The sequence below is a fragment of the Trichosurus vulpecula genome, chromosome 1, assembly GCF_011100635.1.
Source record: "Trichosurus vulpecula isolate mTriVul1 chromosome 1, mTriVul1.pri, whole genome shotgun sequence".
NCBI classification, from domain to species: domain Eukaryota; kingdom Metazoa; phylum Chordata; class Mammalia; order Diprotodontia; family Phalangeridae; genus Trichosurus; species Trichosurus vulpecula.
The window spans coordinates 483,022,479-483,037,935 of record NC_050573.1 but is presented as its reverse complement, the minus strand read 5'-3'; the positions used below and the strand labels follow the sequence as shown (position 1 = coordinate 483,037,935).

At 35.6% G+C, this 15,457-nt stretch overlaps 1 protein-coding gene across 1 annotated transcript in view; it reads right to left on the bottom strand.

Annotated features, from left to right (window-relative positions):
* The window catches only part of FBXL17 (F-box and leucine rich repeat protein 17), a 557,672-nt gene that overhangs the window by 30,691 nt on the left and 511,524 nt on the right, over window positions 1-15,457 (bottom strand). Inside the window, exon 8 of the mRNA XM_036736154.1 lies at window positions 8,040-8,182. Coding sequence (XP_036592049.1) covers window positions 8,040-8,182 — 143 coding nt within the window. The remainder of the gene's footprint in view (window positions 1-8,039; window positions 8,183-15,457) is intronic.

The following is a 15,457-nucleotide window of genomic DNA, read 5'->3' as shown; positions in this document are numbered from 1 at the left end:
GTGGAGTAATGAATACAGAATTGACCTCAGAGTCAGGAAGTTACAGAGAAAGTATAGATCTACATTGGTTAGGGATGTTCCTCACTAGAAACTCCATCAACCCACAAAATCAAAGGTCTGGTTAAAAAGCAAAACAAAAGAACAAAAAGGAAGCCAAGTGATGGTTCTCAGGAACAAACCATATTTAAGTCACTCTAAAACTGTAATTTTTTTATCTGTTCATATGACATATGTGAAGAGTGCAGACTAATCTGGGCTATCAGGAGGAAGTTATCTATTTTTTAAGTCATCTGAAGTGTTAAAAAAAACGTTCAGCCAAAGATCTGCTATTAGAAAAACCTGGTCCCTAATAAAATAAGATAATTAATATAGTCACTAAGTGTGGTATATTTATGGAACACATCTGTGTGCTTCTAAATTAGACTCTCAAAGTTAAGCTAAAAGACATGATCAAGGCAAAAAACTCTGAACTGAAAAATGTGTTTTATATTTGGTAACTATTTTTTGCATTAATTTTTTCAAATAGGCTTCAAAGATTATATCAGACACTAAGTGGGCACTGGATAATTATACTCATCTGCCTAAGATTACTGAATTTATTATCCATTTTAACTATTTCCCCAAAATGATTTAGCTATCAGTTAAAATTTGTTCTCCATGTAATATATTTATTAATCTCTGTATCTAGAAATCTGAATATAAATAATTGTTTTGGTATTCAGAAAAAATCTGAGTGTTAAGGTGGCATTTTTTCTTCTTACCTATGTATCAAAACTATAAATAACAGAACATATGGGGTCAAATGTTTTAAATTAAGAAATCCTTTCATGGGATGATTGTTTCGATCTAATTTTTGAGTCAACTTAATGAATTGGTTTTGTGGTGGGTGTTTTTGCCCACCTTTTGATGGAATTTGGAAAATAAATACCAATAGAGAACAAGATTCTTTATCAACATAGAGAGGCAGGGCCTGGTAACCTACTGTTGAATGGTTAAGCCTCCATATTTTCTAGTTTAAAAGTTTAATTCAGAAGTATCCACTAACTTTCTATACCTACCACAACATAAAACACCCCAAAACTTGAAGCCATGTTACTCTGTTATGAGAACTGAAGTATAATTTAAGCTCTATTAATGACTTACCCTTTTCATTTCTAAAATAGAAAATATGATCCACCCACCAAGTTATTTTAATTATAATTAAACCAACTCAAAGTTCTAAACAGTTCACTCACATGCAAAGTTGCCACAAGGTTTCTTGTGCCAAACTTTAAGGACAGTAACACAAAATTCCACTTTCCTTATGATGTGGGGAAAAGTAGGTAAAATCAATTCTTTTTTTTAATGCAATTACACCTTCTTGATTCCTTGCCTGGAAGTTACAGATTTCCATTAAAACCAAAGTGAGCAGAAGGTAATGGCATGGTGGATTGCATTCTCCTCACAATGGCTACTTGATTCCCAGAAAGCCATACTGAATTCTTTTTAAGTCCTCCCACACTGGGCTAGTGTATTAATGGCTGTTAGTGTTACAATATCCTCTTAGTGATATTTAGTAAATCAAGCACAGAATTCTAGTGGTATATATTAACAGGAGATAAAAGTCTCATTCATATTTTTAGTTAAATTTTTAAATCCAGGTGGGATTTTTACTATTTGATAGTAGTTCTACTACAGAGGACTAGGGAAGAGGTTAAAAGGAGGTTAGAGGTTATCTGCGAATTAACATTGCTATCCTTGTCCCAATTACCATCTTATAATTAGATTCACTATATTCCCAGTGAATGGTTGACCTGTATTCACCAGAAGTTGCTTTTTGTGTGAACAAGAATAAGATGGCAATATTTCTGTCTCTGTAGTTTAGCTTATTCTACTTGATAAACAAAATACGGTGAAAAGGACTCCTTCAATGTCCTCCCCCTACCCCAGGAATATTCTTGCCATGTACTCTGAAATCATGCCTGAAATCAAAAAGGCTGTTTGGAATGAGAATTACATCTATTCCTGATGTGCTCCAGACCTACCAGAGGAAGAGTATATACAACCTGTATGTCCTAACCATTCTTAATCTGTAATATTTTATTTAGGTTCTTTCTTGGGATGATGCACATGTGTGTAAAAATATGTACAACAATTTTTCTTTGATATGGCATAAATCATGAAGTGATATCTCCTCATAATATCTTAACTTAAAGTTCTCTGTGCTGTGGATAAATTGTGCATACTTGTTTGTACATGTAGAATCCAGGAGGGTGGGAAAGGTAAAGATGGGCACTTTGGTTTCATGGCAATCTTAGATGTGATTCTCCACAAAATACTTTTTCCTTTAAACTGATTATTTCCAGTTAGTTTCTTATGTTAGATATTAAATCCTATATTATTTTCCCTATTGAGCTTTCCTATACAGAATTCCTTAACATCTTGAATGATAAAAACTACACTTGCTTTTAAAAAAAAAAAGCTGCCAAGGCTTTTTCTGAAAAAAAAAAAAAATAGTGGTCAGTTTTTCCTGAACATTTTTATATTGAACTAAGTACACAAAACTTGGCCCTGGATATTTAAGAGATGTAGAGTCCAGGTTTTACAAAGCTAACTGGTTTCTATTACTTGCTTTCTCTATAAGGCTTTCACTGATGTTGTTAAATAAAACTTCTCTGCTATTTAAATAAAATGGGCTTTAAAGCAATACATCTTATTAAACCTTCCTTGTTAAGAGAACCCATTTTGAAGAAGCCGGGCATTTCAGAAGGTAAATATAATAGCGTTTATTAAAACGCCTCAAACATTTAATTCCTAAACTGTGTTCTTTAGAAATCAGGGTGGAAGAGGGGAAAGGTTATGGCAGTGGCAGTTTGATGAGAAATGAATTAATTTGATTATTTTCAAGGTCCTGATCAATACTACTCAGCCTCCACTGGGGCTGCCTGCCTGCAGGCAGTTGGGTAATCAATGGAATCAAACAGAGGTACTTTCCTCCCTAAGTAGTGACTCTGATCTTTTCTGGGAGGACTCTTCACGCCTGTGTAACTCTAATTTGTGTCAACTATATATCAAAGAGATTCCTAGCAGCTTTGGTCAGAAAATATTTTGGTGGACCTTTAAAAATCTTATATAATGTGGCAGCTGAAGTCCTTGCAATGAGTGTGGGGAAATCTCTAAGAGTAGATCATAGATGAGTACCTGCTAATAGAAAGGCTAGTGAGACAAAGCTGGGTGGAAAAAACCGGTAAAATTTCACTCCTTCCAATCTGTAAATATGCAGGGACATAAACCCCAAGGATTTCAAATAAGATACTTTGCCAAGGATTGTCTCCCTCAAACATTCTCTTTAATGGTACTCCAGACGTTGGCATTTTCAAATCAAATGAACAGTGTATAAAATTAGTTCTGCATGAAGTTAAAAAAAAATCTGAAGTGAAAGAGATCTTTTAAAAGCTCTAGCTTTTCTCTATCCAATTGCTTTTCACAAGGGTTTGGCATCTGAAGACGGCTATATTTATGATGTTATTCACTGCTCATAATTCAGCCATTCCGTCTCCAAATTTCTGTATTAACTCACTACTTCAGAGGTTTCTAGTACAGTGTTTTATCACCAAGGTTTCCCAAAGGAGCCAAATTGCCTCTGGTGAGGCTTTTGCTTCTCAACTGCAGCCATGCCACAATGTTCATTCATTTCTCTGAGTTTTTTTTTACCCAAAACATTTTTCATTAACCCCTCAGAATTTCATTTCCATTTGCCCTAGAGCCTTCTCCCTGATTTTTTTTAATCCTCTCCAGTCTGCTTGTCTCCCCAAGCTGTCTGTGCTAAGTAGGAATAGATCACATGATGAGAAGAATAGGATCTAGCTAGCAACTGTAGTTTTGTTGTTGAAGATGTAAAAATGATTTCCATTACCTAGTCCATTGACTCTCCACAGCTGCAGTAACCAGAGTAAACATATTGTTCTTGTTAGAACCCTGTTGATTGTACAAGTAGTTTTAACTAAATCTACCCAATAAATGCATGTTAAGTTGATAGGTGATTTGGAGGTCAGCTCTAATTCCCAAGGTCAAGTAACTCTTTGAACAGTCTCTAAGTATATAAACTCAGCCCAATTCATCAAAGAAGTCTCACACAGCTTTTCTTCTCTTGATTCTTACAATGCACTAAAGTTTAGAAGATTAAATGGCATCGGCTTCAAAACCCAGAGAAAAGCCTCTAACATGCTTATCTTTCCAGAAATCTGGAAAACTACTAACATGGGTTTCTTAATGGAATCGCTACTTTTACAATTGCCCTGGGATTGCTGCATTTGTTGGGGGAGGGGCTGGACTGATGTTCTTCACCAAATATTTTAGCCAAACAAATTCACTGTCTGAGGTTTCAAGTACGTATTTCTCACTTGTTCTCTTTTACCTCAAGTAAGAGTGAAAGAAAAGGGAGAAATACATATATATTTTTAAACAATTAAGACCTTTTGTTTTGTTCTTACAAATCCTGAGGAAAAAAAAATTATTAACCTGGCTAAAACACTATATTTTGAATCTGAAGCAAAGTGAATATAAACGAAAGGGACGATAATCCATAGTAATTCTGTAATCAGTTGTGTTTGTGGATTATCCCAGTCACCAGGTTCTCCTATATCTTTCCTCTTGCCCACCTTAAATTAGGCAGCTAGGAGCTGGTGTGAAGAAGGCTGAATTCAGAGTCCCAAGGGTTTACTTCAAATCCTTACTGATACTTACCACCTATGTGACTGTGGGCAGGACACTTACCTGATATATACTCAGGGTCTTCATTTTTAAAAGAAGAATGGACTAAGTAACCTCATTGATCTTTTTTTCAGCCCTAGATTCAGGATTTAAGGATCAGCAATGCCACCTCCTTCGGATGGATAGGAATAGGGGAGAAGCCCAAACCAGTCTATTTTTTTACTTGCTAGCAGTTCTGGTTGACGGAGTAAGAAATAAAAACATTACTTTTCTTTAATTCTTTCTCTCATGAATTACTCGAAAATAAATCTTTTAATCCTCCTGACACATTCTGGTTCCAAGTCTACTTCCCTGTTTTGTTTTCTCTTTCTTTTCCTTATTCTTCTTTCATCTTTCTACTCTATTTCCATAGTTCCCTTTCTTGCCCCTGTGTTTATCTTTTATAATGCCCTATATTGCCCAGGTGGCTGGAAAACAGTCAAATGAAGGTTCTAGCATTGGTGTCCTGAAAGGTATCACTGGCCTACAGACTGTTCAAAGTAATAAAGTAGGTATGATTTTCTTTGTAAAATATGTAGAGACTATGATGTGAAAGGCTCTAAAAATCATAATGTTTTTAATATGAATTTTAATGTTAAAGAGGACAAAAATATATAGATATAATTCTCTCATTTAATTGTGCTTTTTCCTAGTTCTCTCTCTCTCCTTTGAAAATGGATGAATGGGCCAGTATAATTTTTCTTTTATAAATATTCACAAATATTATTTTGAGAAAGTCTGGATCTTTTCCCATTCTATGTCATCCAGACCTTGTTATTAATCAGGATCTGGCAGAAGTAGAATAGAGAGGAGATTGTAGGAAAGTGGATCACTATCTCCATTTCCTGTTGAAACTTTTGAATTTGCCTCCATACTACTCTGGACCTGAAGTGTCTAGGGACTATTCCTCCCAAACCTAGGACACCTCTGGACTTGAGGACCCTGTAGGTAGTCACTTTCAGTTCTAGTCTGTGTACCTCCTCATTCTGGTTTGCTTTCTTTCAGTCCAGGGTCCAACCTGGAGGTGTTAAACCTAAATGGGAATCCTGAGTCACAGAGACAGAGCTTAAAAGTGACATTATTTCATTAGGGAAGATGACCTGAATCAGATCAGAAGAGTGTATGGCTGGGGTTCTTAATTTGGGATTTATAAACTTAAAAACAATTTTTATAACTCTATTCCAATATAACTGGTTTTCTTGTGATCCTACATATTTTATGCATTTAAAAACATCATTCTGTGAAACATTCTGATTATTTTAATCAAAATATACAACCCTTCCCCTAAACAAATGTAAGCTACCCACATTTATTTTTTATGAATGATACAATGATAGAAAATATTTGTAAAATTATCTTTTCATGTTTAAATAGTCTGCCATATTTATTTTGATTTGAAATAATCAGCATACGAGTCCATTTAGAAAATATCCTATATGCACAGACTGGAAGAGTTCACTACCAGCACAATTATTTCAAAATTTGTTTTCTGAAGCCAAAGGAACTGTGAGACAAAATACCTGTCCTAGAAACCTCTCCCTCACCTATGATAGCAAGAATCAGTGGACCAGAGCATTAGTTATTTAGTACTGTAGGTATTATTTAAACAAAGACTTTCTAACCTGACTCTTAACAAAACTTAAAAAAAAAGTAAATGAAGGTATGTTACGTGTAAAAGAAAGTGCAAAATTCATTTACATTTTGCCCTTTACAATATACTGCATGAAAATGAAAGTGGATTAGATACCCCATGCTTTGAGGGTATGGTTGACCCTCCCTCTCTCCACTGGGCCTCAAATCAGACAGCTATGCTAAAACAGACATGTAAGAACTCTTCAACCCATTATAGTAAGTTTCATGTTGGCCAACACATGCAGCAGCTGAGATGCTACTATTCTATAACATGTAGGACACATGAGTTTCTGTCCTTAAAACTTTGAGGCAGCAGATCTTGTTTAAGAAATCTAAAAAAGGATAGACTAGAAAGAAATGTGACCTTACAGAATAGATGTATTTATTTTTAAATATAAACATTTTGATATCCTAAGGTATTTTTTGCAGTCTCATTCTGGATAGATGGGGGCAGGGAGCCTTCCTTTGTTGTCACTGTTTCTGGAGCCCTTTTAAATAGGTCTTTTTGTGTGTGTGACAAAAATAAAGTTAAAGTGAGTTTCTTTAGGTGAGCCACAAATTTGGTTAAAATGAGTTAGTAACAGGGACTTAACTGAGACTGTGTTTCACAGCTATTGTTTAGCTACTAAATCAGGCTGCTTTCTAGTCGGCGCTGAGAGATTATAATAAGGATTTTATAACATAATCAAACTGTGGAGGACAAGCACTGTTTTGTATTTTTTTTTTGTTTAAGTATCCTTGTTAAGATATATACAAAATGACATAATACAAAATGAGACAACAATCATTCAGACCTGGCCTGTTCCAGGTCCCCACCACCCAGTGCTACATTTAGAAAACTTAACTCATTATATAGTGATTTGTACACTTAGTTTCATCTATCTTTCCTAAATTCATTTGGAACTAGCATTCTAAAGTAAAAAATAATACACAATCACAAAACTTTTCTCAGAAAGTTTCAAGGGTCAAAATATTCTGGGTAAAGGCAGAAGCTGAACTCTTTCTTAGTCACCATGGACTCATTTAAAGTATTAATCTAGTATTTTCAATTCTTTATAAATCCTTTCAGCTACTCCCATCTGTCTTTGACACTACTTTATGATATCTCCCCTCTTGGAACGCACTTGGTGCTTTGTTTTGTAACTATCTAAGTCATTTAAATAAAACACCATATAATGTAGTGACATGTGTTTGTATCTTAACACACTATTAGATTGTAGGGTTCATGAGGGCAGGGGCTAAGTCTTATCTAAATTTTTTATCTGGCCCCCTGGTACTATGCACATTTAATAGCTGCTGTTATGCTCACTTGATAAATATTTATTAAATAAAAGAATGAACAAATAGGTGAATCACATGTACTGAAGGGTGTGGTGTCCATGCTGCTCTATGATTTAAATAAAACCAAACCCAAAGTGGCAGTAAACTAGGCTAAATATTCATAAAAACATTTGGAATGACTCTGAGTCAAGAAATATGGCATTCTGGAGAAAGTCTGATTATTAGAAACCTTAAAATCAAAGCCTTATTTTCTATTTAATCCTATCTAGAAGTTTAAGGATGTGAGGTTATAATTGTTAAATACAAAAAAAAAAGCAAAATTAATCAATAGTTATCAGGCATTTTCAGGAATATTTGTTCTAACAGCTAATTCAACTTAAATACAAATTTCTTACCTTATCACATCTCATCAGTCCTAAATATCTGAGAGACTTGCTGCTTTGTGCAATCAGGGTGGCTCCCTGATCTGTAATTTCTTTACACCATCCAACATCTACAGTCTCTATTGTCATGCTGTATCGTCCAATGGCTATCAGTGCTGCAAAGATGAAAATGGAGAGAGGAGGAAAGTATAAAAATCCATACTGGAAACTAATCATTTAAAAATGATTCTGTTTTCAATGATTTCAGTGTACTTTGTATGTAAATTCATTTTCCCCCAAATGGAATCATATTTGAATATGTTACAAGAGCTTATTTTTAAAAGGATTCCTATGAATGAATGAGTGAATGAATGAAAGGAAAAGCAATTATCAAGTGCTAACTGTGTGCTAAAAATTTGTGACAAACACAAAAGCAAAGATAGTCTCTGCCCTTGAAGAGCTTATATTTTAATAGGGGAAGACAGGGAAGTAGTGACCAAAAAAGGGTATTTTGGTTTTGCAAGTTGCATGGATGGTTTATAATACCAATGACAGTGTTTATTTGATTGTAATTCCAGAACTGGAGGTTAAAGGAGCTGGCGGTGGTACATGGGGAAGGAAATGAAACATGGCTGGGCTTGGGCCTATGTTGTAAGCACCTGAGGCCAACCAAGACAGTGGGGACCGAGGGTGAGAGTGAAGTCCTCTCAGGCATGGTTATCTTTTTGTAAATCAACAATCCCAGATTATCTTTTTTTTTTCTTTTAAAAGAATATATTTTCATGAAGTAGCTAAGTAGAATAGTAAGATCATAGTATATGGAATTAGGGAATCTGGGTTTGTGAGCAAATCACTTCACCTCTCTGAGTCTCACTTTACTAACATAATACCTAGCACACAGTAGGCTTAATAAATACTTATTGATTGATTGTTCTAGTTTTAAATCAATACTTTTAATAAAAACAATACTTTTGATACTCATCTAGGAGAAAGATAAACTAAAATGAATTTTCAAAATTTTTTTTTGTTTGGGGTTAAGAAACTACTTGATTAACTAAAAGTTAAGTATTCTTGGAAAACTAGCTTTAAACACTCTTTAGAGGTGTGCTATACTGCATACAAATTTTTCTACCAATTGGCATAATTCTTTCCATCTGTTCACGTCTTGTAAAATGTAAAAGAATATAACATTTTCCACATTAGTCCTCCTTAGTGAATCCTATATTTCCCCTTTAGGAATTAAGAATATATTACATATACTGTTGAGTTTAATCTGTACCATGCTACAGTTGAGTGAAAGGAAATGCATTTGTTATGGTAAATTTCCTACACTTTATCAGAAGCTTTCTCCTATATTAACACACAAAATAAACATTATAGTTTCAAAACAATGACAGTATCTCTAGCCTACTTGAATTTTCAGAACTTTTCCATTATTAAAGTATAGGGGCCTCATCTCATAATCAAATTACGATAAGTGCTTTATTAACCTACAGTCAAATGACATCCTAGTGGAGGAATCTTTGAAAACACCAAGTATGGGATATTTGGTTCATATATATTTCTTCACATTTTTATGATCATATATATTCATTTATGAATTACAAACAAATTTTATCAGATTCTCTGGCCCACATGGATTTAAGCTGTGGTTAGTAATATCTTCTGACCCCCTATAACCATCCCCCCCCACACCCTTCCCCTGCAGCAATGCTGCTAGTCATCACTAAAGAAAAACACAAAGAATTTTAAGATTCAGACATTTAGATTTAGAGCTAGAAAGGACCTTAGAGACCTTCTAGTCCAATCCCCAAATTTTACAAAGAAGACAATAGTATCCTAGAGTGGTAAAGTGACCTGCCTAAGATCACACAGGTATTAAGAATGAACTAGTCACACAACTGGAGGCATGTAACTTTTTCAAAATACAAAGGTACCATTTAGTAAAATCTCTCTTCTCATGGCTTTAATGGCCTAAAGAATTAGCAGTGAATATAACTTTCTTTTCCCACACAGAATCAGATCCATATGCCTCTTTTATAACAACTTACCCAGTTACTCATTCGTGCATGTTTTTTATTATTCATAATGATAACATTCTCATGAATAGTTTCTCCTTAATAAAAATACTAAACAGAAAAGATTTTACTAAGTTGTTTGTGTTGCTGATTTGATATTGCTTTCAATCTATCATATACTTTTTGTATTCAAAATTAAGCAAATTCAAGTGGGAAAAATAAACTCAAGGCAGGATGCCTTACAATTAAGGTTTGCTGAAATGGATTGAATTACTCTTTTTGCGGGATAACAACCTAATTCCTTTGCAAGGTATTCCCCACATAAAAAGGATAATTATTGGTCTTGATGGAGTTATTATCATCTTCATGAGATATGAGGTCAGCATTTTACTTTTCACTAACTATGCATTCTCTGGTGCAACCATAGTGATGTAATCTTTATAAGTACAATTCAATCTAATTCACAAATATGTTAACCACCTGTTAATACACTGTGTTAAGCCCTGGATTCATGAAATACATTATTTGAATACCATATATCCAAACTATGACCAAAATGGCAAAGTCAAAATCTCTCACCATTGTGCAAAATATAATTTTGTTCATTCAAATGGAGATCAGTGGATTATGTTGAAACGTTAAATCCCTTTGGTATTCCAAATGTACAATCTTAATGACTAAAATGTCTACAGAAACTGTTTTAAAAAACAAATGGAGATGAGCCAATAGCAAGATAAGCCCTAGTTTAGCTTTTGTTTTCAGGAACATAAAACAGCTCTCCCAGAAGCTACATGTTGTGAAGTAGGGGAAGAGACAACTTGATCCTGAACAGGAATATCCTCTACTACATACCTGAAAAGTGATCTTCTAGCCTGACTCCTAAGGCAGCTTATTCCACTTGTGGATGGAATTCTACTCATCATGAAGTTCTTCTTGACACCAAGCCTTAATTTGCCTCTATGCAATCTCAATCTGTTGTTCTTTGTTCTGCCTTCTAGGGCCAAAAAGAACAAATCTGACCTTTCTTCTCCATGACGGTCCTTTAAATACCCAAAGAGTCATTGCTGACCTCAGACTACTATGGGCAGGTTCCTGAGTCCTTATGTTGATGGAGAGTTGGGATCACATCACTCTCTTCAGAAACTACTGATTTTGTAATTGACAAATCCAAAAGCCTTTTTTCCATCATCCTTCTTGACCACTCTATAGCATTTGATACTGTTGATTGTCATAGCTTCCTAGATACTCTTTTTGTTTTCTTGTGATAGTGTTCTGTCTTGTTCCTTTTATCTGTGTGACGTCTGTCTCCAGCAGGATGACAGACCATGAAGCTAAATTACCATGTAGGACCTGACTGGTCCTACTGGTATAACATAAGGCTCTCCTTTTCTCTCCGTATATTCTCACTTGGTAATTTCATCAAACCACCACAGGTTCATTTATAATCTTAATGCAGATGATTCCCAGTTGATATATGTGTGTGTGTGTATATATATATATATATATACACACACACACATACATATATATATACATATATATATATATATATGTATATATGAAAATGTATATGTACATACCCAGAATGGGGCTGAGGATTTAAACATACTAGAAAAACTTTTGCTTCCCCATCATTTTAGATGTTAACATTACAAAACAGAGAGCTATTTAAGACTAAAATACACTTTGTGACTTTAGGGTCAATGGCCTGGTAGAAATTAGCTTCCTCAGAAATGACATAGTTTTCCTTCTTGATTCTGGAAGAATATCCACTCCTTTATCTGTGCATCTTGCTCTTGGGATCTTAGGCGAGTGGTAACCTCTCTGTAACTCAGTTTACTCATCTGTAGAATGGAGATAATACTCTCTCCTAAAATAATCTCAGGGGGTTGTGAGTATAAAATGGAACCAACATAAAAGCACTTTGAAAAGCAAAAAGTGTGTGGGACTGAAACCAATTTTATAAGTATATAGACATGTTAATAGGAAAGTTCACCAGGGTCCAAAGATTTTAAGTAAATTTGCAGGCTGAACTTGTGTTGATATTTCTGCTTTCTAGCCATTTTTTTAATGTATTCAACAGCTGCTATCTTCACTGGGAAATCTGGGCATATAATAACATGTTTTTAAAGGCTTTTGTTTCCAATAACATCTTTAACACCCTTTTGATGTGGTAAAGAGCCTTTAAAAAGGATCCTAAAGTTCCAGGAGCCAAGATGATGGAGTAACCAGTAAATGGCAGTAACTCTCCCATAATCACCTCCAAACGACTGTAAAATAGCACCCCAAAACAAAGCCTGGAACAGCAAAACCAGCAAAAAGATGGGATGAAACAATCTTTTAGCCCAAGAAACTTGGAAGATCATCAAGAAAGGTCTGTCTCCCTCAAGTAAAAGGGGAATGCAGTCCAGGACAGGAAGCATCCCGGCAAGCTAGCAGCAAACCCCACCACAGCAAACCAGTGAGAGATCCTGAGCACCAGTATAGTGGAGCAGGCAAATGCCAACACCAGCACCCCTCTCACTTCCCAAGCCTTAGCATAACCAGAAAGAGGCAGATTCCAGATCCAAGAACCTCCACATGCTTCAGCATAAGCGTGGGCAAACAGATAGCTGTCAGCAGCCAGACCTCTGTGTGTTTTAGCATAGCCCTGAGGAAATGTAGAAACACCCCACCTCAGCACATGCTAGATACCACTACTAGGACCCTGGATCAGCAACAGGTAAGCTGTTCAACCCTTACGGCCTTCAGCAACACCAGCCACCTCCCACCGCACCCCCTTATCATAGCAATAGACAGGAGGTTTCCCTGTGGGCCTCAGGGCAACATCAATGCAGCACCAGGAACAAGAAGCTTGAGACAGTGCCCCTTCCACCCCAGAAGCAGAGCTCAAATTTTTAAAAAAAGGGAAAAGGCCAAAAATAATGAACAAAAACCAACAAAGAAAAATAATCTGACCACAGAAAGTTATTATGGGAACAGGGAAGATCAAGACACAAACTCAGAAGAAGACAACAGTGTCAAAACACTTTTGGGCACAACCCCAAAGAAAAATGGGAAGTGGTCCTAAGCCCAAAAGAAGTCATGGAAGAGCTCAAAAAGTAGATTAAAAATCATATAAGAGGTAGAAGAAAAACTGGGAAAAGAAAAACTTGGAAAAGAAATGTGAGTGATGCAAGATAATTATGAAAAAAAAGAATCAACAGCTTGGAAAAAAGAAAATAACTGCTTAAAAATTAGAATTGGCCAAATGTAAAAGGAGATGCAAAAATGCACTGAAGAAAACAACTGCTTAAAAAGTACAAATGGCCAAATGAAAAAGGAAGTGCAAAAGCTAACTGAGGAACTCCTTAAAAGTTAGAACCAAGTAAGTGGAAGCTAATAACTCTATGAGACATCAAGAATCAATCAATCAAATTCAAAAGAATGAAAAAATAGAAGAAAATGTAAAATACCTCACTGGAAAAACTGATCTGGAAAACAGATCTAGGAGGGACAATGTCAGAATCACTGGACTACCTGAAAGCCATAAACAAAAGGAGAACCTCAACAGCATCTTTCAAGAAATTATCAAGGAAAATTGCCCTGATATCCTGAAATCAGAGGGCAAAAAAGGCATTGAAATAATCCCCCAATACCTCAGGAAAGAGATCCCCAAATAACTACAAGCAACATTATAGCCAAATTATAGAACTATCAGGTCAAGGAAAAAAATACTGCAAGTGGCCAGAAAGAAACAGTTCAGGTATTGGAGAGCAGTCAGGATTTCACAGGAATTAGCAGCAGCAACATTAAAGGATCTGAGGTTAGTGAACATAATATTCTGGAAGGCAAAGGAGGCAGGACCACAACCAAGAATCACCTACCCAGTGAAATTAAGCATAATACTTCAAAACAAAAAAGCATTCAGTCAGGGAAATAGAAGGATTTCATGCTTTCATAAGGAGATCAGAACAGAACAAAAAATTTGATCCCCAGTATCAAGGCCCAAGAGAAGCCTTTAAAAAGGGAAAAGAAAACATAAGGGAATCAATGGAGTTGAATTGTTTACATCCCTACATAGGCAGGTGATATTCATAATTTTTAAAAATTGTACCACGAATAGTATAGCTAGAAGGAATACATGTAGACAGAGGGGACTGGTGTAAGGTGAATCTGAGGGAATGACATAAAAATAATTAAGGGATGAGAAAGAGGAGTACACTGGGTGCTGAAGGAAGGGAGAAGTAGAATAGGGTGAATTATTTCCCATGAAGAGACATGATAAACCTATTACAGTGGAGGGAAAGATAGGAGGGTGGTTGATGGGCATCACTTGAACCTTACTCTCATCAGTATTGGCACAAAGAAGGAATGATACATACAATCAATTGAATATAGAAATCTATCTTATCCAACATGAAAGTAGGGAAGGAGATTAAGTAAAGGTGAAGAGTGGGGGGAGGTCAGCTGACAGAAGACAGGGTAAACCGAGGGAGGCAGAAGATAGAAGCAAAACACCATTGAGGAGGGAAGGAGTGAAAGGAGAGAGAGGGCAAAGAGGAGGAGAAATAGGAGGAGGGCAATACACAGTAATCATAAGTGTGAATGTGAATGAGATGAATTCTCCCATAAAAGGGAAGCAGATAGTAGAGTGGATCAAAAACCAGAATCCTACAGTATGTTGTTTACAAGAAACAGACTTGAAGCAGAGAGACACACACAGATTAAAGGTAAGGGGCTGAAGCAGAATCCATCATGCTTCATCTGAAGGAAAACAAAGCTGGGGTAGCAATCCTGATCTCAGACAAAACAAAAGCAAAAACAGACCTAATTAAAAGAGCTAAGGAAGAAACTACATCTTGCTAAAAGGTACCACAGACAAGGAAGCAATATCAATACTAAGCATAAATGCACCAAATAGCATCCAAATTCTTAAAGGGGAAGTTAAGTGAGTTACAGGTTCATGACCAAACAAAAGTAGCATTACAAAATGTAAAATAGATAATTTTGATTATAATAAATCAAAAAGCTTTTGCACATAAAAAACCCCAATGTAACCAGGATTAGAGGGAAAACAGAAAGCTGGAAAACAATCTTTACAGCAAGTGTCTCTGATAAAAGTCTCATTTCTTAAATACATAGAGCACTGTGTCAAATTTATAATAATATAAGCCATTCCCCAATTGATAAATGGTCAAAGGATACGAACAGGCAGTTTTCTGATGAAGAAATCAAAACTATCTATAGGCATATGAAAAAGTGCTCTAAATCAATTCTGATTAGAGAAATGCAAATTAAAACAACTCTGAGGTACCATCTCACACCTATCAGATTGGCTAATATGACAGAAAAGAAAAATGATAAATCTTGGAGAAGATTTGTGAGAAAATTAGGACACTAACGCTCTGTTGGTGGAGTTGTGAACTGATCCAACCATTCCGGAGAGCAAGT